The following is a 23,438-nucleotide window of genomic DNA, read 5'->3' as shown; positions in this document are numbered from 1 at the left end:
TTGCTTTCTTCTGCATTATTTGGTATTTGTGGAGATCTGTCATTGACAATCATATCCAATCTCCCTATACAGACAAACTAGATACCCAAACAAGACTAGTTTCACAAACCAAAACCTGTGAAGAAATCACTCAAACTTGTCCTAATTATGTTTGTATTTTCTATCATGATTTTACGATTTTTAAAATGTGTAAAAGAAAAATATTGGGATTACAAATGCTCAAAACACTTGGTCCTGTCTTTTTAATTCAAGAGTCTGGGTGTTGTGTCTTCTGGACCAGCTCTTGAATCTGGCAATATGTAATAAAACCTGCTGATTATAAGAGTATATTTTCTTCTTTGATAATCCAGATATTTCACAATGTGCTATTGCATCTCTATAACTAGGTTTATAGTCCATATTATTTTATTCATCTCCAATTGTATTGAATGTTATATTTTTTTAACTTGGAAAACTTGGAAAACTTTTACAGCTTGAATAAAGGTTTCTGAATTGGTTATCATTTTACTAAATTTCCTCATTCTTTACTTAAGTTTTTATAATTAATAGATTGATAAAATCAGGAGGGGTTCAGGTCTCAAACAAGAGGCTACTAGGAGTCTGAAATTGAGTTATTCAGACTGAATCACTAATCAGGATTTCTATTATTTTATACTTCTGCAACTAGAGGACACAACAAGAAACTGGCTATTCAAAGATGCAACAAAACAATAAGATCAAATTTCTTCCCCAAAGAAATTGCACCAATATGGAACAGCTTACCCAGCAATGTTGTAAATGCACCCAACTATCCAGACATTTGAGAGCTAGGGCAAAAGCTGACACAGGAACCAGAACCGAAACAAGTCAGCAAATAACTGAAAATCTGAGCATTGTGGAGTGATCCAGTGCTCAGTTACAGACTATGTAAGAAACATATATTGGTACTCCTCAAACTTGTATTCTAAAAACTGCTGTTTCCTTAACTTATACATCCATACCGTTCATAATTTTTATCATTGAATATTAACATAGGTTCATCTGACATTTTCATGCAATGTATCAAATTTGAAAGTAACCAGTTCACGTAAAGGAAGATGTACATTTACAAAAGAAGTAAAAAACCACTGGGATATATTCATACATTACATTTGTGTGCCTGTCCCAAGTCAGGATCCTCTGGCCTTTTCTAGTCTTGTATTATTAAAATTTAGTTTCTTGTGTACAATTTGGAGTTTAGTATGGCGTTCATTATCACTGAACTAGTATATATTTGTTTGGGGGCCAGTTAAAGCCTGTGGGTGCAGGAATTTCTCGCTACATTGAAGTCCTGTTGGTGACCTTCTGCTGTTACCTTTTCAATGGTTGGGTTGTAGTCTCTTTGACACATTCCCCATTTCCATTCTCAATTTGATTACAAAAACATAGTGAAAAGTGTTTTAATATAAATTAATAACAATATTCCGAGTTAAGACTACCAGTAATAATTAATACCATAAATACATATAACAAATATCTCTGATTACAATAAATAAATAGGCAAGTTACTCTTTATATCACAATCATAATTAATATCTTCTAATATGCTGTACATAGTACAACAAGTTCTACAGAACAAATAAAGCTGTTTTATAATGGCACATCTGTGTTGATATAGAATAGCAAAATACATTGAAGACTCAGGCTTTAAAACACATGTAGTTTTAAGAAATGTTCAGACTTTTGACAATAGAAATAATTTCTTATGTAGTGTACATATCATGCATACATTTACGTGTACATGATTTGTAAGGCAAATGGAACATTGGGTTATCTCCCTTGAACCAGAAAAATAAATCTCAATATAACATGCAGTTTATAAACAGTTACATATTAAACATGATTACATTTCTCTGCTCTTAAAGTTAGTAAAATGTAATGCTGAACATGTGTAATTCAATTTCATTCAAACTATGTTTAGTTTTCTGGAAACTTATCATTAAAATTAAAAAAAAAAAATTTAGGCAAATTTATGTAAGATTTTGTTGTTGTGGTTAATAATTTTATTAAATTTCTAATTTGTAAAGTTGACAACTTTAATAATCAATTAGAATTTAAATTTCTATTGACACATCAGTTCTTGAAAGAATACCAACTAAACTTCCTGCACTTTTGATGTCGTTACAACAATTTCACATATTAAAGCCAGTTTGTTCAGTTCCAACAAATACAAAGAAAATCTAATTTTAACTGGCCATATTGTTAACCAAACCAAGTTATTGGAAATGCAAATCAATACTTTGTGACAATGTTATTCATTGGTTAAAATTTATTATTTGGTACATTCCTTGTACTCTATTTTCTGATTGGTTGATCTTATTAGGAAGATGTACAATGTTAAACAAAAATGATCCAGCACCAAATAAATTAATATAATATACATCTAAAATGAGGTAATCCTTATATAAAAAATGTAAAAGTTTGATTTCTAAAAATAACTTGATTAGTACCGGGAATTTTTAACAATGAATTTTACTACAAGTGCAATTATTTAACATAACCTAATTAAAATGTTGTTACTGTTCAAAATGACGAAGGTATATTTTGAAGATTATTTTGTCCATAATATTCATAAATGTAAATGAAAGTTTGAATGAGAAATTGAGCAGGGACTGTGTTGTAAATTATTTCCAAGCACATGTATGTGGAAGTCAAATGAACTGTATAGTACTATGTTTATCAAAAGAAAAAGGCAATACTGGGGTAATTGAATACATAGATTGTAGACATTTAAATATCTATGTTTTAGAGACAATTAATTAGCCTAAATTGTAGTTTCTCCATGTTATTCATACATGATCTTAGTATCTTGACATTGAACAACATCCATTAAATCATAAATTTTGTCACATTTAAGGATTTTAAAAGCGTTTTGTACCCAAGGGTATCACCAGCCCAGTATTCGGTGTTGACATGAATATCAATAATGTGGTAATTTTTATAAATTTCCTGTTTACAAAAATTTGATTTTTTTTGAAAAACTAAGGATTTTCCTATCCCAGGAATAGATTACCTAAGCCGTATTTAGCACAACTTTTTGGAATTTTGGATCCTCAATGCTCTTCAACTTTGTACTTGTTTGGCTTTACCTGTTTACACATATTTTGATATGAGCGTCACTGATGAGTCTTATGTAGATGAAACGCGCGTCTGGCGTACTAAATTATAATCCTGATACCTTTGATAACTATTATCGCAGATCTTATTTGAGGAATATTTAAACTAGAAATTTATTACAATTGCATGGATTGCATTAAAAACCAAAGAAATAGTACAAATAGATTAAATTCATTCTAAATTCATCAGTATTTTGCCTTTTCATCATTACATAGATTTTCCACATTTTGAATCATCTGATTTATTGAAAGAGACAGTAGTATCAATAAAAATTTAAGCATATATAGGTCATTTCTTAGTACAACATTACAGAAAGGGATAACTTTTCAGACATTTCAGTTGATAATGAGACCTCATAAAAAAGTTTTATAAAACTATCTCGCATTCAGAAAATATCATGTTTATGTAGTACATGTATCAAGACATAATGAAGTTGTTTTATACTACCGTTAGTCAAATCTGATTGCACAAATACATTTGTATCACAATGATTTCAGTTAATACTTTATTCCCTGCTACAAAAAATAGACAACCAATGAATAGATTTCCTCCATAATAAATATTAAACAAATTAAATACGACACTACAGTGCTACTGACATATATCAACAGCTTTTTCAACAATTTCAGTGTTACTTGAATCTTCTCTAACTATGACCCTTGACCCTACAGGCGATGAAGAGTTCAAACTATGTCTATATGCTAACTTGACATGTTTTCCAGAACCAAGTTTTTGTAAAAGTTCTGGGCTGACATATTCTGTTGGAAGTTCATATCCACTACATACATTGGGAGGTGCCATTGACCTATTGGTTAACCTCTTATAACGAGGGGAAGCATAGCCATAAGGTACAGGATTTAATGTATTTATCAAGTCTTTAGTGGTATCATCAAATTTCTTTTTATGCTTAGGTGGTTTTTTAAATAACCGTTTTTTACGAATTTCAAATCTTTTTTCTGAATCTGAACACATCTGACTTTCATCTGGCAGTGTTTGTTTCAGTGTTAAGTTCTCTACTTGTTGAACAACAGTGTCAACCTGGGCACTTTCTGTACAGGTACAATCTTGATTCTGGGGTGAATCTGTTTCCTTCTCTTTTAGAATATCACTCACAGCATTGGCATTCTGATTCAAATCAAGTGGCTTTTCACGTTCAAGTGTTCCGATTAAACTAATGTAAGACTGGTCATTCAAAAGAGACCTTGTAGAATTAGGAGGTACTTCACTCTCATCCTCACCAATGGTTTCCTGGGGGGATTCAGATGTGGAATTTTTAGCATATCTATTATGTATCAATTTCAGATTGACTTTGGCCTTTGCAGATGCTGAACGTTTCTTTTCAGTCTTGTCTTTTTTGCGCATATTCTTTTCTGATTTTGATCTTTTGAACCTCTCTGTTTTTTTAACGTTTCCTCTCTTACTGTCCTCCTTAGCACTTGTTGTTGAAATCAATTTTTGGAACCCTGTACCAAGAGCAGATTTTATTGTTTTAATTTTATCAGCTCTGCTTTTACTCTCATCAGAGATAATGGAGTCTATTTTTTTGGAACTTGTAAAACCAGCAGGTTCACTTCTTGTGGTTAGAAGTATATCAGATGGCAATGTCTTTTTATTTACAGAACATGAGTTGACCACATCTTTGACCACATTTTCAACTACTGAATTATTTAAATGTATATTACTGTAATCTGATAATGTTAATTGTTTAATACCATCCTTGACACTTTGAACATCATTTTGTACTTGAATACTTATAACATCACTATTACCAGAATGAGGTTTTTCATTGGTGGTTGACTCTTTAATCACATCAGTAGTTTTGCTTTCCTGTTCAGATACAGTTCGATCTAAAGAGGGCACTATGTTGTCAGTTAAATTAACCGCTGTTTCTATAGACTTTTCTTTCACCACAGAATTAGAGGTGTCATTAACTTTCTTACTTGCAGATTTGTTCTCACTATTTATTGAAGATATTTTCTCCAATAGTTTTGGTCTACCTGACGGAACATTTTTCTCCATATTTTTGATCGTTTTGATAGGTAATGGTGCCAACTTTTCTGGAGATGTTTTTATTTTCTCAGCAGTCGACACTGGTTTGACTTGTGTAATTTTTGCACTACCAATTTTACCATTAGGAGGCCGTGTTGTCATTGCACTATTTCTCCCTGACAGATACTTGTCTAACTTCACTGGTGCTGGTGATCTTGTATTAGGAATCCTTGTTGAAAAATCCCTTTTTTGTCCATTATTATTTGGGCCATTTTTCTTAATATCATTTAGAAGACGATTAGGTCCATTTTTAATTGTTGCAGTTCCCATGTTGTTTTTCATTGATCCAGTACTTCTGACTCCTCGTCTTCTGAAGGATTCACTCTTATATCGTTTATCTTCATCAGAACTACTCTCAGATGATGATTCTGTCTCTGAATCAGAAGATTCGTCAGAAGAACTCTCCATACGCCTCCGCCAAAAAGCATTTGTAATAGGTTGTGTTGTAGCTTTTTGTTTTGGTCTGTTAGCTGCTCTTTTAGCATATTCAGGAGAACACTGAAATATAAAAAAAATATATGTGTTTTATGAAAGTACAGTCAAAACTGTTTTAAAAGTTTTTAAAGACCACTAAGGGAGAGTAAAAAAAATGGTCTCTTAAAACAGGTGGTCTTTTAATACAGGTTCAATTTATATGAAATATACTACAAACGGATTTAAAATGAGCGGTCTTTTAAAACAGGTATTTGCTTAATACAGGTGGACTTATCTTAAGCAGGTTTGACTATAAGAAAAGTTTGACCCGAAATAGTGACCAAAAACCCTCATACTTACAGCATTTTACTCTGTACCAAGTGCATAGCAAATATCTGCCTCTCTCAAGTCAGGACCAATGTATTTCATTTGTTGTAGTTGGTTTATATCTGTCATATTTTTTTTATAAATTGTTTTGTTATAAATTAGGCTGTTAGTTTTCTTAATTGTAGGGGCCTTTTTCAAAGCAGACTATAGGGTATGTTTTTTTCTCATTGTTGAAGACTGTACGTTCCCTATAATCGCTAACATCCACTTTATTTGTACTTTGGTAGATAGTTGTCTCATTGAAAATCATACCACATTACCTTAACTTATAAAAAAGGCAAACATTTGACAATTTTATATGTAAACCTACTATAAGAAGTGACCCTTCGTTCTGTATAATTAGTTGTTCAATTTCAGACTTCCATCCTGTAATTCCAGCAAACTTCTGTACACTACCAATTAAATCACCTAAAATTCAACAAAATAACCTTACCATAAAAATCTCATTATGTTGTCCCTCATAAAGGCAAACGAATGGTAAATTATTTAGTTGTTCTTGCATGCACTTTATATTAGCAAGTTACAAAAAACATTGGAGAATTGACCAAAATCAAAGTATTTTCATTAAAATACAGAAGTGTAGCATTTTTATAATGTATTTTGTGTTAACAAAGCAATAACTTGCACCATTATTGCACCTTTCCGTAGTCAGGTATGTCTAGCTTTTGTTAGTTCTGTGTGTTTATTATGTTTTGTTTCATTCGTAAAGTTCAGAGTTAAGTGTAGCATCCATTTCCCTCAACTATTATACATTATTGTTTAAAGGCTAGCTGGAGCCTGCCTCTGGAGGTGGAATTTTTTCACCGTGTTGAAAACCTATTTAAAGCCAAATAATGTTTTCTACTTTTTGGTTTGGGTGTTGTCTCTTTGACACATTCCAGTTTTCATTCTCTATTCTCGTTGTGATGTAATTGATCCTCAGCTTAAACTACTTGTTTAAATCTAATCTAATCTTATTTTCACAAAAGCATAAATCTTAAAGTAAAAGTTCAAAGTTTCTTGAAAAATATAGCACGATGTCCTACGAAATATTTACCTGATGCTACAACATCCTGAGACCGTTTACCATTTTTAAATGGACCAACAGCATTCCAGTTAAATAACACACGTGGTACACCATACTTCACAGTATCTATAATACCTGCAAATGGCTGCACCTAAAATAACAGTAACATATTTAAACAGATTTAGAACATTGTACACAAAAATATTGTAATTTCAATGCAAATTTATGAAAAAGCTCAAATGTGTTTTTTTTAAAATTTATTTTATCATTCTATTTTAAGATCTTTTAACACTCTATTTTTCAACATTTTCTCTTTGAGGGACAACGTGGGAGTGTACATTTAAGACTGCCAAGTTAAGTTCAACATAGGTCAAATGAATAAAGGTTGGTTTTACATCAAATTATTGTCTGGTAGACAAAAATTTAATTCAGGTATAAAACGGTAAAATGCTTCTAAATGCTACATGGGAAGTAAACAGTGATGGGTTTATTTATACTTCTTTTTTAAACTTTTTGTACAAAACCCTGCATTAAGATAAAAGAATAATTTTTAATGGAAATCGTAACTACTATCCATTTTAGTGGATGCAATGTTAAAAATGTATAGTTGAGTCTCATTTTATCATTTGCAAAGGAATTATTATTTGTACTTTTTCACATGCACTGACTTATTCCCTAGAATGTATGTTTTGCTTGGATGGTTTATTATTTATTATATTTTTTTCTTTTTCATAACAATAAGAATAAGAATATTTTATTATTCCAATCAAGGGCCCTTGATGGGCAGCATAACATGTACACATAGAACAATACATCATTATTTGTAACAGAAAAACATTTTTAAATAATAAAATGAAATAACATGATTTAGGAGATAATGGTGTCATATTTTCAGCTCTGATCAACAGGTGATTTAATGGTCGCAAATTAAGTTTACTGGTAACGCATTAGCAGGTATTTGTGACCAACAAATCACCATTTTATGGCTTAGGAGTTAAAAATACAATATTTCTATCTCCCTTCTAATGAAACTGACAGAAAACAACATCAAACCATACATTTAAAATCTGTCATACACTGTTTGAGCTGGCACATACATTTCATAGCATCAACTGTGAATTGATGCCATGAAAGTTTGCGTCATTATCCAATCAAAATGATTGTTACAAACTATATTGAATTAGAATGATTACTGACTTACCTCTAATGAGGTTCCCATAACAATGACTAGATCAGTTTGTAACATGTCTCTGAGGTACAAATAAAATCTCTGTGGTAAGTCTTCTCCAAAGAACACAATATCAGGTTTTACAATACCCTGCAATTAAATATAAATTATGATAATAAACAATAAAGGGATTGTTATTATTGATCTGCCTCATTGAAGAGCCTATTAAATATCGAAAAATTCAAATGTTACTTTTTAGATATACAGAATTCTAATATAATATGTAGATGAATCAGCAAGTTATTTAAGATTTTTTTTATTATAACAAATATTTTTTTTTTTTTAGAAAATATCATTGATCTATCACACATTATACTGTGGATTCATTTATTTTCGTGGGTACCAATTTTCGTGGATTGCGAAAAACTCACATATTCGAGGATATTTAAATTCGTTGTTTTGGAAAAGTTTGTATGCATTCCTTTGGAAAATTTATATTTCTTTGAACATCTAAATTCGTGGTACCCCTGTTCCCACGAAATCCACGAAAATTGGTATCCAACGAATATTAATGAATCCACAGTATATCAAACTGACTTAAGCAGAAAAACTTTATATTTATTGACATTGCAGGCAAGACAAAAATCTCCTTAATATACATTTGCTCATATATTTTGAATGCATATAAATCTTACAAGTATGGATATAAAAAGCAAATTTGGGAAAGATGTCAACAGACAACACCTAAATCTGAAAGCATCTGGAGTGCCACAGACAGTCTTTAACACTAGACAAGTGTCTAGCTCTAAACCAACTGAAGTGGTGTTGTTGAACAAAGATTACCAAAGATCTGTCATGAACACCAGATTCTTTAAAAGGACAAATATATAACACTCTGAAAAAAACCCAGAAAACTACTGAAGGAATTATGGATATTGAACAGACACTATATGATCTACTTACAGGACAGCCTCTTTTGCCACATTTAGGTAATCTGTCTTTGAAAATGCTTTCCTAAAAATAAAGATATAAAAATAAATCTTTTTATTGTACAAAATCATACATTTGATTTCTCATTAATTTACTCCCTTCAGTCAATTATTGAGCAGTTGTTGCCCCTGATGTATCAATACCAGTAATCATTTTATTTCCTGAGTAAATGTTCAAATGACATAGAGAGTTTTTGTTCTACATGTCTCAATGAATGAGTGGTCTTAGCAATATTTTATGAACTATAAACATTAATCTACCTTCTGAATGGTATCCAAATTTCTCTTTCTTAAACACTTGAGATTCAATATTTTAAAGAATTTTAATTAGGGTGTATCGTGGTTCATTTATGTTTTAACTTTTTTGTTAATTAAAGTGTCTGTTTTCTACATTTTTGTCACAACAAATTTACTATAATAAAAATTGTTCTTCATAATAATCTGGAAAAGATATTTTGCACAAAGGGAATTTTACATAAAATGTTTGATGCCATGTTGTGGTTGTGGTGCATCAAAATCAATCATGTAGTATTGTAGTGTAGATGGCTTTCAAGCTAAGGGGAATTTATACTGCACAGGCTTAATACAGATAACATTAACTTCTTGTCACTTCAAGTTTGAGATTCCCTTAACTAATAAATATGCATTCGCTAGTATAAAAGTTTCATGAAAATAATATGTATAAACAAACCTTGACTTCTGAACCTTCTTTCTTACTACCACATATTGTACATGTAGCCCAGGAAAATGTCCCATGAGCCTCTACTAACTTCTCTGGTGGTAATCCTGCCACTGCAAAAATATCATGAAAACATGTTAAGCTCATGTATAAATGGATGAATCTTTTTCAATAGTTTTTCTTCAATCTAACATTTTAAGAAAAAATAATAATAATATAATCTATTAATTTATTTTTTGTTCATTTTATTCTTGTGTAACAAACATATTCTTTGCCATACACTCATTCACCAGCATCATACAAAAGAAAGCAGTTGTTTGGCTAATGAGACACTTTGCAATAATTAAATACATGTTCTAAATATCAAATCAATTTTAGATTGTATCTGAGCAGCAATTTGCTGTAATACAAAAGGGTTTCAGTCACAGTTAAAACAAAATATTTTTGTTGTTGTTTCATTGATATATACTCTTACATATTTTCTTTATAAATAAATATCCTTAAGACCTACATCTCTCTAAACCATCGATATTCTGCGTGTACATGCGGAGTAATTTGCCCTTGTCATACAACATCCTCAGGAAGTAGTGTATGTAGTTTGGTCTGTATTTCCCTGATGGGTAGAGTTCTTTAGCCAGGGTGAAGAATGGTTTTGGGTTATGGTGGAAATAATCTATGTCAAATATAGCCTCTGGGTAAGGGATACGATACTGAGCGAGGTTGTCGTACAATCCTGTCCCTGGTGTCCTATGAAAATATAACATAATATAACATTTCAAATTCTTAAAAATATAGTGGGGAAAACTATACAAAAGTATGGCCCATACAAAGCCTTTCAGCTTTATTTCTAACAAATGAACACTATTTGAGACTATCCATGCAAGTATTCTGAGTTTGTTAAGCAAATATGGTGCTACCACATGTATCATGGTATAAGTCTTTTTATAATGACTTTATCAGTAAGAATATAAAACCAGTCCACTAGTGCAGTTGATATTCAAGCTGAAGAAATTAGTATAAAAAAATAAATATTATCCCTTTTATCAGCATTTTCTTTTTACCAATGTTTTGAGTTGAGAATATGAAATAAAATGAAATTGTCATTAAAACTATTTATACGTGTACAATCATTGAGATAGTTGCTTGGTTGTATGAATGAAGTCCTGTGACATTGCTGATTTGTTACATTACATCATTGCCTAAATTTTTTCTATTATCAGGTCCTGTTCATAATTGTAGCATTGAAGCAGGATTTTCATAAGAATCTTTATTAGCAAATGTACAAGTATAAAAAGGACATTAAATTATCAGGTGACAATTTACCTAAAATCTGGAATGCCACTAGGGGTACTAATTCCGGCCCCTGCCACAACAACCACATTTTTTACCACCTCACTTGTCAGTAAATCAGAGACGTCATCTAGGGTTTTAACTGGCTTCATCCCTGCACTGGTGGATAGCCTTCTAAAAAAATAACAACATCTTTTAATACAATGGTATCTACATTCTTCAGTCAAATTTTAAATGTATCCATCTGACTAAAGCATGAGAAATTATATTGTTTTAATGGAGTATATAAATACATGTATATACATTTATTAAGACAACTCGTCTAAACATCAACCGAACAATGTTAGACCTGTAAATTTGCTTTCGCAAATTTTTTGTTCTTCCCTCGCATTTTTTAAGACATATATATTTGATGTGTTCTTATCATCATATTATTTGTTAAAACTTGAAACCTTTTCACAGTTAGAGGACAATAATAAATACATTTATAATTCAAACACTACAATAATATGTTTCCATGGAAAGACATGGCTGTTGGCACTATTATATGGCTATGTTTAGTGAACATAGGATTGGGGTCAACTTGGTAAGTTGGGATTTAATTTTAAAAGTTCACTTCAAAATAATCATTTGAATAAATTTCAAGTTAATGTGACTTCAACATCATGGTTAACAACCTTTAACAAAAACTTTAACTTGTGAAAGTTCTTATTCACAATATCTCATCTTTATAGAAGAATGGGAAGATGTGGCATAATTGCCAATGCAATCAGACAAATATCTACCAGAAACCATTAAAAGTGGAAGAAAGTAAGCTACTATTGGTCATCACACAGCCTTTCACAATGAGCAAACTCATAACCCATGGCAGCAACCCAATAACATAATTACACCAGAAAAGATTTGTATCTTTAAACTGACTATAGTCCAACTACCTATCCATCATGGCTTTTACACATGAGTATTTCATTTTGGTAAAGTCAAAAACAGTAGCTTGGTACATTCTTTCATAATTGAAACTTTATTTCACGGTAACCAGGTTGGTATTTTTGTTAAAACATGAATAAATTTCTGTACAAACCTTGCCCTATTAATTCCCCTCTCCAGTACATTTGGTGGCTTTGGTAAGATAGAGGTTTCTGACTGTGTCTTGTAAACTGGGGTACTGTTAGCATGTACACCTCTACTCTGAGCCTTCAACCCTTTCAATGCATGAGCTGATGGTGGCCGTCCCACTGAAAGAAAAAGAATCCAATTTTACATAAATATTTGTTATTTAATTTTAACCAGTTTTTTTACAGCCAAAAGTGTATGTTGTTTCCATCGGATAAGACAGTTCAAGATATTTTATTTAAAAACACTTATATTCCTTCACTTTTAAGCCTATGATATTTTTAATGCAAAAAGATATAAACCATTTAAATGGATTGTGTTCCGTGCACACTATCTACAGGTCATGAAATCTGGTTGCATTATTTCCTTCGTCCTCCTTTTCCCTCTTATTTTTTCTCTTTTCCTTTCTATCATGTCCCCTTTCAATGCATTAAATATTTTGCCACTGGACAAACAACAAATAATCAATTCAAATTAAAGATAGTTCATGTTTTTGTTCATCTGTTACTAAGCGTGTGAAGGGTAATGAAGGTAATAACTAGAGGCTCTAAAGAGCCTGTGTCGCTCACCTTGGTTTATGTGAATATTAAACAAAGGAAGCAGATGGATTCATGACAAAATTGTGTTTAGGTGATGGTGATGTGTTTGTAAATCTTACTGTAATAAACAGTCTTGCTGCTTACAATTATCTCTATCTATAATGAACTTTGCCCAGAAGTTTCAGTGGAAAATGTTAATAAAAATTTACAAATTTTATGAAAAGTGTTAAAAATTGACTATAAAGGACAATAACTCCTAAGGGGGTCAATTGACCATTTTGGTCATGTTGACTTATTTGTCAATCCTACTTTGCTGAACATTAATGCTGTTTACAGTTTATCTCTATCTATAATAATATTCAAGATAATAACCAAAAACAGCAAAATTTCCTTAAAATTACCAATTCAGGGGCAGCAACCAAACAAAGGGTTGTCCAATTCATCTGAAAATTTCAGGGCAGATAGATCTTGACCTGATAAACAATTATACCCCTCGTCAGATTTGCTCTAAATGCTTTGGTTTTTTAGTTATAAGCCAAAAACTGTATTTTACCCCTATGTTCTATTTTTGCTGTTGCGGCCATCTTGGTTGGTTGACTGGGTCACGCCACACATTTTTAAAACTAGATACCCCAAAAATGATTGTTGCCAAGTTTGGATTAATTTGGCCCGAAAGTTTCAGAGAAGAAGATTTTTGTAAAAGATAACTAAGATTTACGAAAAATGGTAAAAAATTGACTATAAAGGGCAATAACTCCTAAAAGGGTCAACTGACCATTCCGGTCATGTTGACTTATTTGTTAATCTTACTTTGCTGAACATAATTGCTGTTTACAGTTTATCTCTATCTATAATAATATTCAAGATAATAACAAAAATCAGCAAAATTTCCTTAAAATTACCAATTCAGGGGCAGCAACCCAACAAAGGGTTGTCCGATTCGTCTGAAAATTTCAGGGCAGATAAATCTTGACCTGATCAACATTTATACCTATGTCAGATTTGCTCTAAATGCTTTGGTTTTTGAGTTATAAGCCAAAAACGGCATTTTACCCCTATGGTCTATTTTTAACCGTGGCGGCCATCTTGATTGGTTGACCGGGTCACGCCACACATTTTTTAAACTAGATACCCCAATAATGATTGTGGCCAAGTTTGGTTAAATTTGGCCCAGTAGTTTCAGAGGAGAAGATCTTTGTAAAAGCTAACGACGACGGACGCCAGACGCAGGACGACGACGACGGACGCCAAGTGATGGGAAAAGCTCACTTGGCCCTTCGGGCCAGGTGAGCTAAAAATGATAGCAAATTAGATTTCAATTATGAAAATCAGAAAATCATTTATATCAAATAATTTATCGATTTTTCATAAGGCTGAAATATTCAAACATAAAAACCTAATATGAATAAATATAAATGAATATTTCATGTAAAATGCATTTACATAATAAGTTTTATGGGGCAAACATAAAAAAAATACCAGGTAGAACTTTACCTGAATGAACCAAATCTTCTGCATATAAGAATCTAATACATCATGTTGATAAGATAAATCCTATACAAGGAGTTGTGAGAACATGGTGCAACATGTACATTGTGTACTTATAGTTCAAGGCAGAATAAAAATTACAAAAAAAATTAAAAGTAATAGATAGGTGGGGGAATTAGTTTACTTGTAAAATAAAGGAAAATGATGTGTGATTTGGTAATAAATGCTGTTTCCTTTTTTCATGTCGGAAGTAAGGGATGTCCACTTTCTCTCTCATGCAAATCATCCTTGTCAAATGACAAATATGTCATTTTAAATCATGATGGTCATCATTCTGTATATCATGAAAAAAAAAGAAGATTTTTTTTTAACCCATGGCAATGGTTGCATTCCATATTTTATCATCGTCTAAGTCTTAATTGGCAAAAGATGTCAGTACAGACTTACCTTATCTCCTTAACCTAGTTTGAATGGTGTCAAATATTCAAATAAACTAGTTGTACTTTTAACTTTGTTTCTTGCTTAGCATAAGCACCATTCAACTCAAGGTTACTAAGCCTACAGAGAGGACTGAATTTGTAAACTTGTTGTTGAAATCAAATTTCACACTATGGTAATATATATAAATATAGAACAGCAATAACAGTGTCAGTTTTTTTAAATTTTAACCAAATAATATAAAATATGGATATGAACATGTATTTACCTTTTATTGGTGGGAACATAATTATTATCCGAATTTAACAAAATATAGTGGCAAAAATCAAAGTTTTAAAGCAAACAAAATATATTCACATCATGCTAGTAATGTTAAGTTTCCAAAAGTGTGAACAACTAAAAGTGTAATTTTTACCCCTAGTTGAAAGGAAACATAAGATTTTCAATTAAAGTTTGATTAGATCCAAATATTGATTTTGTCCGTACCCACAGCAAAGCAATTGTTAACAATAGAGATACATGGAAATAAGCCATTAGCTACTGAATATTTCCATTCAGATATTTTCATATTTAATAAAGACGGAAGTTGCAAACTTTGTTCTATTCCCTGGAGATGATAGAAAATCCAATTATAACTGAATAAATGAATAGCGATGATGATGCAAATTGTTTTAACAAACAAACATACATGAATTGAGTGAATCCTTTTTAGTATTTTACAAAGTAAAGTAGTACCTGTCTGTCAGTATATTTATATCAATTGAATTTAAAACATCTGAAGTAAAACATGAGTGCCAGGCCCGTAGCCAGGAATTTCCAAGGGGGGGGGGGAGTAGTTGGACTCACAAACTCGACTTTAACAGTCACAATTCAAACAGAACATTGACTTTAACAGTGCTTATTTGTTTTCAAGGGGGGGTACCTACGGGTATGAGTGCACATGCTGAGATGTCTCACTTGTCTTACCGGTACTATCCATTGATTTCAGGTTGAAAGGCTTAAAGATAAAGGTTTTACTACATGTATCACATAAACTTTACAGTCTTAAAGATAAAGGTTTTACTACAAGTATCACATAAACTTTACATTTTTAAAGATCCAAGGAAGTCAAACAAACATGTACACCTTACAATTATTCCATACACACATGTACACCTTACAATTATTCCATACACACATGTACACCTTACAATTATTCCATACACACATGTACACCTTACAATTATTCCATACACACATGTACACCATACAATTATTCCATACACACATGTACACCTTACAATTATCCCATACACACATGTACACCTTACAGTTATTCCATACACACATGTACACCTTACAATTATTCCATACACACATGTACACCTTACAATTATTCCATACAAACATGTACATCTTACAGTTATTCCATACACACATGTACACCTTACAATTATTCCATACACCAAATGCTAAAGAGTATTTGAAAAACAGAACAAGACACAAAAACTCAACATTGACCAATGAACCATGAAAATGAGGTCAATGTCAGATAGACATGTACCCTTTACAATCATTCCATATATACACCACATGTAGTTGAGCTACTGCTTTTAGTATCTGAGAAACGGACCCATTAAAACATGTAACTTTAACCTTGACCAATGTACCATGAAAATAAGGGCAAAAGGTTAGTAAATACCTGCCTAACAGACATGTACACTTTAGATTTATTCCACAAATCATGCATACCTGACCTACTGCTTTTAGTACTTGAAAAACATACCAAAACACAAATTTAACATTTACCAATGAACCATGAAAATTAGGTCAAGGCTAAATGACGCTGCTAGACTGACATAAACACTTTACAATAGATTCCATACACCAAATATAGTTGACCTATTGCTTGAAGTACTTGAAAAACTGAACGATACACAAAATCTTAACATTGATCACTGAACCATGAAAATGAAGTCAAGGTCAGATGACCCCTTACAATCATGCCATACACAACATATAGTTGAATACCGGTAAATGTTTATAGTTACTGAGAAACAGACATAATAATGTAACTTTAACCATAACCTTGATCACTGATCCATAAAATATAGTCAAGGTCAGGTCAACCCTGTCTGACATGTAGACATTGCAAGATACCCAAATACTAGCTACCAAATACCAAATATAGTTATCTTTATACTGATAATAAGTGAGAATTCATGACAAAAAAATGTGTTTTTTTTTCAAGCAGTCGTGGAATCATGAAAATAAGGTCAAGGACCATAGACATTTATTATAAATAAGCAATACTTAATCTAAGTAAAGGCACTTGAGTATAAAATTGTGCAACATCAACTTTTCGAGACAACAAGATTGACATACATGTAGTTCAATTAGTGACAAACAGGTGAAATTAGTCCTTTTTTGTAAAGACAACCCATATTAACAGATTTTCCAGTGTTTCTGTGTATTGATTATTGAAGAATAGAAACATGGGACACACACCGTACTGTCATTGATGTTGCAAGCACAATCTGTAGATATTGGATTTTAACCTTATAAAAATCTTAGGAACTTATCCTTCTAAATATTCTTCTTTAACCTCCCCCTGATGCTGACAGGAAACATGTAATGCTGGCAAATAGAAGTAATTAATATAAACAAAAAATAAAAATTGTCTTTCTATTATTTAAAATCTTACCTTATAAATAGTGTAATGATGCAAATGAAATATTTTGATTTTTGGTGTAAATTAAAAAGTGTGTCTGCCGCAAATAAACTGCCAATTGGCACAAATGCAAAGTCTCACACCAATATACCATGGCTTTTTTGAAGTAGACAGAATAAAGTGTACCAGAATAACTTACCTATCAAGTAAGTATATACATGATATATAGGAAAATCAACAACTTATCATATGAGATAAATCATGCCTTCATCATTGCCAAAATAAAGTCCAAATTGTCAAAATCAAATTTTACCATGTACATAATTTTTCTTCAAAAAATAATGCAAACATAGACCTATTATTGACAATTTGAAAAAAGAAATTACATATTATCTGGCCAACTTTATGTTTAAAATCTACATAAATAAACCTGAACTAAAATGAGCACTGTTCTGAAAAGATAGATAATCAAATTGAAAAGATTACCATTTTATTTTTAAGAAAATTTAAACTGACTAACCTTATTAGATTTAAAAGTCTTTGGTCTTTATGTCATAAATCCAGATTACTATTATAAATCATTTGACTTTTGAACATTGAGCAAATAGTATCGATTTATAATAGAAGAATATGTAATATTGAATCTTGACTATTGAATTTCACTTAAATCACTTTGACTGATCAAGTGTACCTGATAGTAAAAGAAAAAACTCAAGGACATGTTTGCATTATATATTACAGTATACAGTGCATCCATTTAAACCTTCTTTATTCATTTTATGTATGGCATGATTTTAACTTTATGGGTTTTAAACAACATACTCCAGTACATGTTACAGGTATGCATATGTTGTATCTGATGTATCCTTTCAACTCAATAAGATAGATTCTATCTAAAACTAGACACATGTAAAGTGCATGTCATAAGACAGAAACCTGCCTTTATTCATATCTTGATATTTTTTTGTCCTTTGAGGTTTTATGTGTTGGTTGTAGAGATCTTTATTTAATTTAGGCTCATCTTTTCAATCTCAGGAAGATCTTGGGTTTGACATTTTATTTCTAATATATTGATACTTTACATTTTAGTGAGTTTATTTACTGTTAAAGTGTGTTCCATAGTGTGTGTGGACTTTTATGTGTTTATACATCCTTGTTTCATACATAACAATAAGGTCATTAACAAGAATTCCTTTTTACCCACTTCATTTACATGTCTTTATAGAAAATAAGATGTAGTTTGATTGCCAATGAGACAACTCTCCAAAAGAAACCAAATGACAAGGAAATTAACAACTATATTTATTCTGTCAATAAAAAGGGTTCAAAAGGAAGACTCTAATTTGAGTGTGGAATAATTTGGGTAAGGATCAAGCTGAAGCCGCCTCTAGGTGCAAGATTTTCTTGCTGGGTTGAAAACCCATTTGTGGCCTGGGGTTGTTTTTAGTTTTTTGTCAGGTTGTTGTCTCTTTGACTCTATTTTATTTACAAACCAATGCGTCAAAATTAAAATGAAGACTGTTTTTACTCTGTATAATAATAATGGACATTTTGCCATTTCAGAAATATCGATATCCAAATGAACGTAATAAGTATCTTAAAGATATATGATGCATTTTATATTGAGATTTAATGTGAAAACAAAAATTTATTGTTATTAATTACAAGTGTAATCTAGGTATACGTAACTATAAGTAAACAATAAATTCTCTCCTAATAGTTTTTCCAACAGAGTCCAAGTACATTTGAAAAAAAAATGTAACGTTCAAAGCATTTAGATTATAATAAATAGCACTGATTTATGAAATTATTTTAAAAAAATTTAAAGATATTCAGTATTGAAGCACTTACCATTTACAGTAATATCACCTGTGATATGGTATCAATCGATCTTAAGTAGGCCAACATTTCGTGATTGGCAAATTAGTTAGTTCCCTATCAAAATTCTACATCATAGTTATATATTTTATATATAAAGGCAGGTTCAAGCTAGTTAAATAGGACAATTAAAAAGATGTGTATCTATCAGGTGTTGATCAAACATTTATAACACCTAACTCTTTGTCTTCTTTAAAGGACCATGAATTTTCAGAATACATTTATTGTACATGCTTCTTGGTAGTGATTTAAATTTTGTATTTTAATTTCAAAAGAGTTGAATAAAAAATTAAAATTCAATATTCAAATGATTTTTTTAGACACCTAAGGGGTCAAATGACAAGCAAAGGGTTTTGATGCAAAGTTTTTATTTCAGCTATTTATTAATAAATGCATATATATACATTTTTGTATTCCACATTTTTAACAAACAATATGAACCATGATATTTTAGCAAAAGGTTAGAAGTCAATTCAACCTTTTGTTAAAATATCAACCTTCAATCCATGTATTCTTTCCACATTAATATATAAGCCTCTTGTATCATATATTGTAAATGAATAGATACAGGCATGTTCTATCAAACTAAACTGTTTCTCAATCATAAATTAATCAGAGACCGTCAAATTGCTCACTTTACCAGTATTCATTAAGATTTTTTGTAAAATCCTAATTATTTGATCTAGCTTTACTTAGCAAAACTATCGACTCTTAAGCCTAAAAGACTGTGTCGCTCACAATGGTCTATGTGTATCTTCATGAACAATGGACACTCTCCAGGAGTGAGGAAAGAAAATAATAATTCATGACGAAAATCTTTTTTCCTCATCTTGTATTGCTGAATTTTTTTATTGTTTATTGTTCCTAAATTATTTAAAGAGCTTGTCTTACTGACTTATTTGCTATTTGAAGTAACTATCTATCAGTTACAGTTTTCAAGATAATAGGCAAAAAATTAAAATGGATAATTGTATTTATAAATGGTCAATATACAAATGTAAGCTAAGATTTTAAAATGCTCCATTTATAAAGGAATTTAGTTAAATCTGTAATTGGTAGGAAACCTTTTATCAAATTAATCTTCTTTTTTATTATATTGCTACAAGTTGGATACAGATGGATATGTATGACAATTGAGGTTTATTTGTCAGGTAATGATTTAACTTTTTAAACATTTGTTCAAATTATTACTAATGTTGATTCATATATATATTTAGAATAAGAATGCTAATAATTTTAAAAATTGTTAATATATCTTTTAATCTAATTTAATCTAATTTTGATATTGATAACTTTAATAATGATATTGCTAAAATTAAAATTGAAATTGTAGATGGAGTAACAACTGCAGAACAGGTAAATGAGATCTACCAAACATATGAAAATAACTTTATTAAAACACTAGACAAACATGCACCTTTGAAGTCAAGGTATCCTAGAAAAAGTCCTCTTCCATGTATGAATGGAGAATTAAGAAAAGCCATATACAGAAAACACATGCTATTTTCTCAGTACACCAAAAAAAGAAATAATCATACTTGGGAAAAATTCAGACAGCAAAGAAATTTGGTAAATAAGTTAAAAAAGAAATCTATGAAAATATATTTTTTAGAACGCTGTTCTGGAGGATCAAAAAGTGCTGATTTTTGGAATAGTGTCAAACCTTTCTTTTCAAAAAAATGCAAATCCCAAGGGCAAAAGACTATTTTATTTGAAGAAAACAAAATTATAAATAATTCAAAAGATGTATCAGATATTTTTAATAAATTTTTTGCTACTGTCGCTGAGAAGATAGGAAATGATGTTATATATGATCCATTAAACAATCATAGCATAAATGCCATACATGAACAATAACACTTGAAAACAGATGCAAATTTTAAATTTCAAAAGGTGACATCAGAAAAAGTGGAAAAAATCATAAATAAAGTTAATGTCAAAAAAGCAACTGGAGCAGATGGGATTCCAGCAAAAATAGTCGTTGCACCTCAGATAACCAGTCTTATAAATTTGACTGTGGACACAGGCATATTTCCAGACAAACTTAAAGAAGCCCAAGTTACACCCTTACATAAAAAGAGTGACCCACTACTTAAATCAAATTACAGACCAGTCAGTGTGTTTCCTATTTTTTCAAAATTTTACGATAAATATTTGAAATACAGTTATACAATTTCTTTGATTCCATTTTTAACCCTTATTTATGTGCTTTCCGTAGAGGACATGGATGTCAGACTACGTTGCTCGGATTACAGGAAGACTGACGTAAAGCTTTAGACAAAAACTTATATATAGCTGCAGTTCTTATGGATTTATCAAAAGCTTTTGACTGCTTACCTCATGAAATTTTACTAGATAAATTACTAGTATATGGTGTTTCTCCACATTCAGTATCTTTATTAAAATCATATCTTTCTGATAGAAAACAGCAAATTAAAGTAAACGGTGTTCTGAGTAGCTGGGCTGACATCCAATAAGGGGTACCCCAAGGTTCTATTTTGGGGCCCCTTTTATTTAATATCTTTATAAATGATATTTTTTATTTTGTTAAAGATGGTACATTATATAATTATGCGGACGACAATACTCTGTCTTTTAGTAGTCCGGATTATGACCATCTCATATCAACATTAGAATCTGAGTCTCAAGTGCTTATTGATTGGTTTAAAGAAAATAAGATGCAGGCAAATCCTGATAAATTCCAAGTTATTGCTGTAGGGAAAAGAACCTTTGCAAAAAATCCATCTATACAAATTCAGCAAAATATTTTATCATGTGAAGAAACAGTAAAGTTACTTGGAATTGATATTGATTACCAACTAAAATTTGATGCACATATAAGTAACTTGTGTAGAAAGGCATCACAACAGCTGAATGTTCTCAAGAGAATTGGATCATTTTTAAACAGATTAAATAAACTTACAATTTTTCATACTTTTATTTTGAGTAATTTTAATTTTTGCCTTTTGGCTTGGCATTTTTGTACAGAGAAAAATTCTAAAAAACCTGAAAAAATACAAGAGAGAGCATTACGATTTGTATACGACGACTATTTATCATCCTCTGAAACTCTTCTTGAGAACGCAAAGGTTCCAACCCTACAAGTAAGACGCATCAGGACAATGGCACTTGAGACTTATAAAATTTTAAATAATTTGGCTCCTGTATGTTTACAAAATTTAATAAAAATTAAACACACTAAATATTCTTTTAGATACAGCAATATTTTGGATGTACATGTACCACAGGTAAGAACTACCTCATATGGAAAAAAATCTTTTAGTTTTGCTGCTGCTACTTTATGGAATAGCTTACCTGACCACTTCAGGACTGTTAACAGTTTCTCACATTTTAAGAGTCTTGTACAGTCCTGGAGTGGAACAGAATGTTTTTGCTCTGCCTGTAGATAACTTTGTGTTACAATATTCATGCTTTTTATGTTGCATTAACAGCCTGCGTTGCAACTGAAATTTTTGTTTTTTACCTTTTAAAATTTGAAATATTTGAATTTTTTACTTTATAAATCATAAATTATTTAAAAATAAATTTTTAAACAGAAAATTTTTAAAATTTTTAGTGCATCATATATATGTTTTGGTATTTTGCAAGATACATGTATATGCTATTTGCTTAGAGTTAATTTTTGGTGCTGCTCCTTATTATTTATTGCATGCTGCATGCCTTGTTTTATTTGTTATTGCATATGTTTTTATATTCGGTGAAAAGCTCATTAGAGCTTATGTTTGTATTGTTTGTCAATATGCCGAATCCAAATAAAGTTTTACTTACTTACTTACTTACTTATATCTATTTGTCTATGGTAGTGGGTACGCATAGCCTATGCAGGCCAAATTGGCTTCATGTACCCACATTTTTGAAACCTAAACTAAAGGGAATAAGGCATAAATAAGTAACTGATCAAGGGTTGGTACTTGCAAATTATAGTAAATAAATGGGTTACAGGTGGATTAGCTCAATAGCTGTTCCTGTCCTTTTTTTATCAGCTGTGGTCATGCAGAAAAAGTGAAGTGCTCGCATTTCTCAGTAATTTACCTTTCTCGATTGCAGCCATTTCGGAGGAAACTAATCTCATTTTAAAGACAAATCGACGTTTGGAATTTTCGTCTCATCTTTGGAGTGAAAGCCCATTATTTTCTTTCTAAAATGATAAACAAATGTTTAGAATTCCAAACAGACGCCATTGCATAGATACTA

At 31.0% G+C, this 23,438-nt stretch overlaps 1 protein-coding gene across 3 annotated transcripts; it reads right to left on the bottom strand.

The window, feature by feature from the left end:
- Window positions 1-1,993: 1,993 nt before the first annotated feature.
- On the bottom strand, window positions 1,994-23,438 carry LOC134685616 (extracellular matrix-binding protein EbhA-like). 3 transcript variants are annotated; one of them, XM_063545524.1, is made up of 10 exons: window positions 23,277-23,438; window positions 12,199-12,352; window positions 11,151-11,291; window positions 10,339-10,574; window positions 9,840-9,940; window positions 9,123-9,173; window positions 8,193-8,309; window positions 7,022-7,142; window positions 6,296-6,393; window positions 1,994-5,682 (listed from the first exon to the last, which is right to left on the bottom strand). In XM_063545524.1, the coding sequence occupies exons 1-10, from the start codon at window positions 23,314-23,316 to the stop codon at window positions 3,727-3,729; spliced, it is 3,015 nt and encodes a 1,004-aa protein (XP_063401594.1). In that variant the 5' UTR covers window positions 23,317-23,438; the 3' UTR covers window positions 1,994-3,726. The 3 variants fall into 3 exon arrangements, with proteins under 3 accessions (XP_063401594.1, XP_063401596.1, XP_063401597.1); XM_063545526.1 differs by lacking the exon at window positions 23,277-23,438 and adding an exon at window positions 19,197-19,323; XM_063545527.1 differs by lacking the exon at window positions 23,277-23,438 and adding an exon at window positions 17,866-17,979.

The sequence above is a fragment of the Mytilus trossulus genome, chromosome 9 (genome assembly GCF_036588685.1).
Source record: "Mytilus trossulus isolate FHL-02 chromosome 9, PNRI_Mtr1.1.1.hap1, whole genome shotgun sequence".
Lineage (NCBI taxonomy): Eukaryota > Metazoa > Mollusca > Bivalvia > Mytilida > Mytilidae > Mytilus > Mytilus trossulus.
Note: the sequence above shows the minus strand (reverse complement) of the source record. Positions and strands in the feature narration are given on the sequence as shown.

Coding starts and splice junctions, on each gene's coding strand:
- LOC134685616 (XM_063545524.1), bottom strand. CDS start 23,316: ATGAGATTAGTTTCCTCCGAAATGGCTGCAATCGAGAAAG. Junction 10,575..11,150: donor AGTGGCATTCCAGATTTTAG/GTAAATTGTCAC, acceptor ATATTTTCATAG/GACACCAGGGACAGGATTGT. Junction 5,683..6,295: donor ACGAAGGGTCACTTCTTATA/GTAGGTTTACAT, acceptor TTTATATTTCAG/TGTTCTCCTGAATATGCTAA.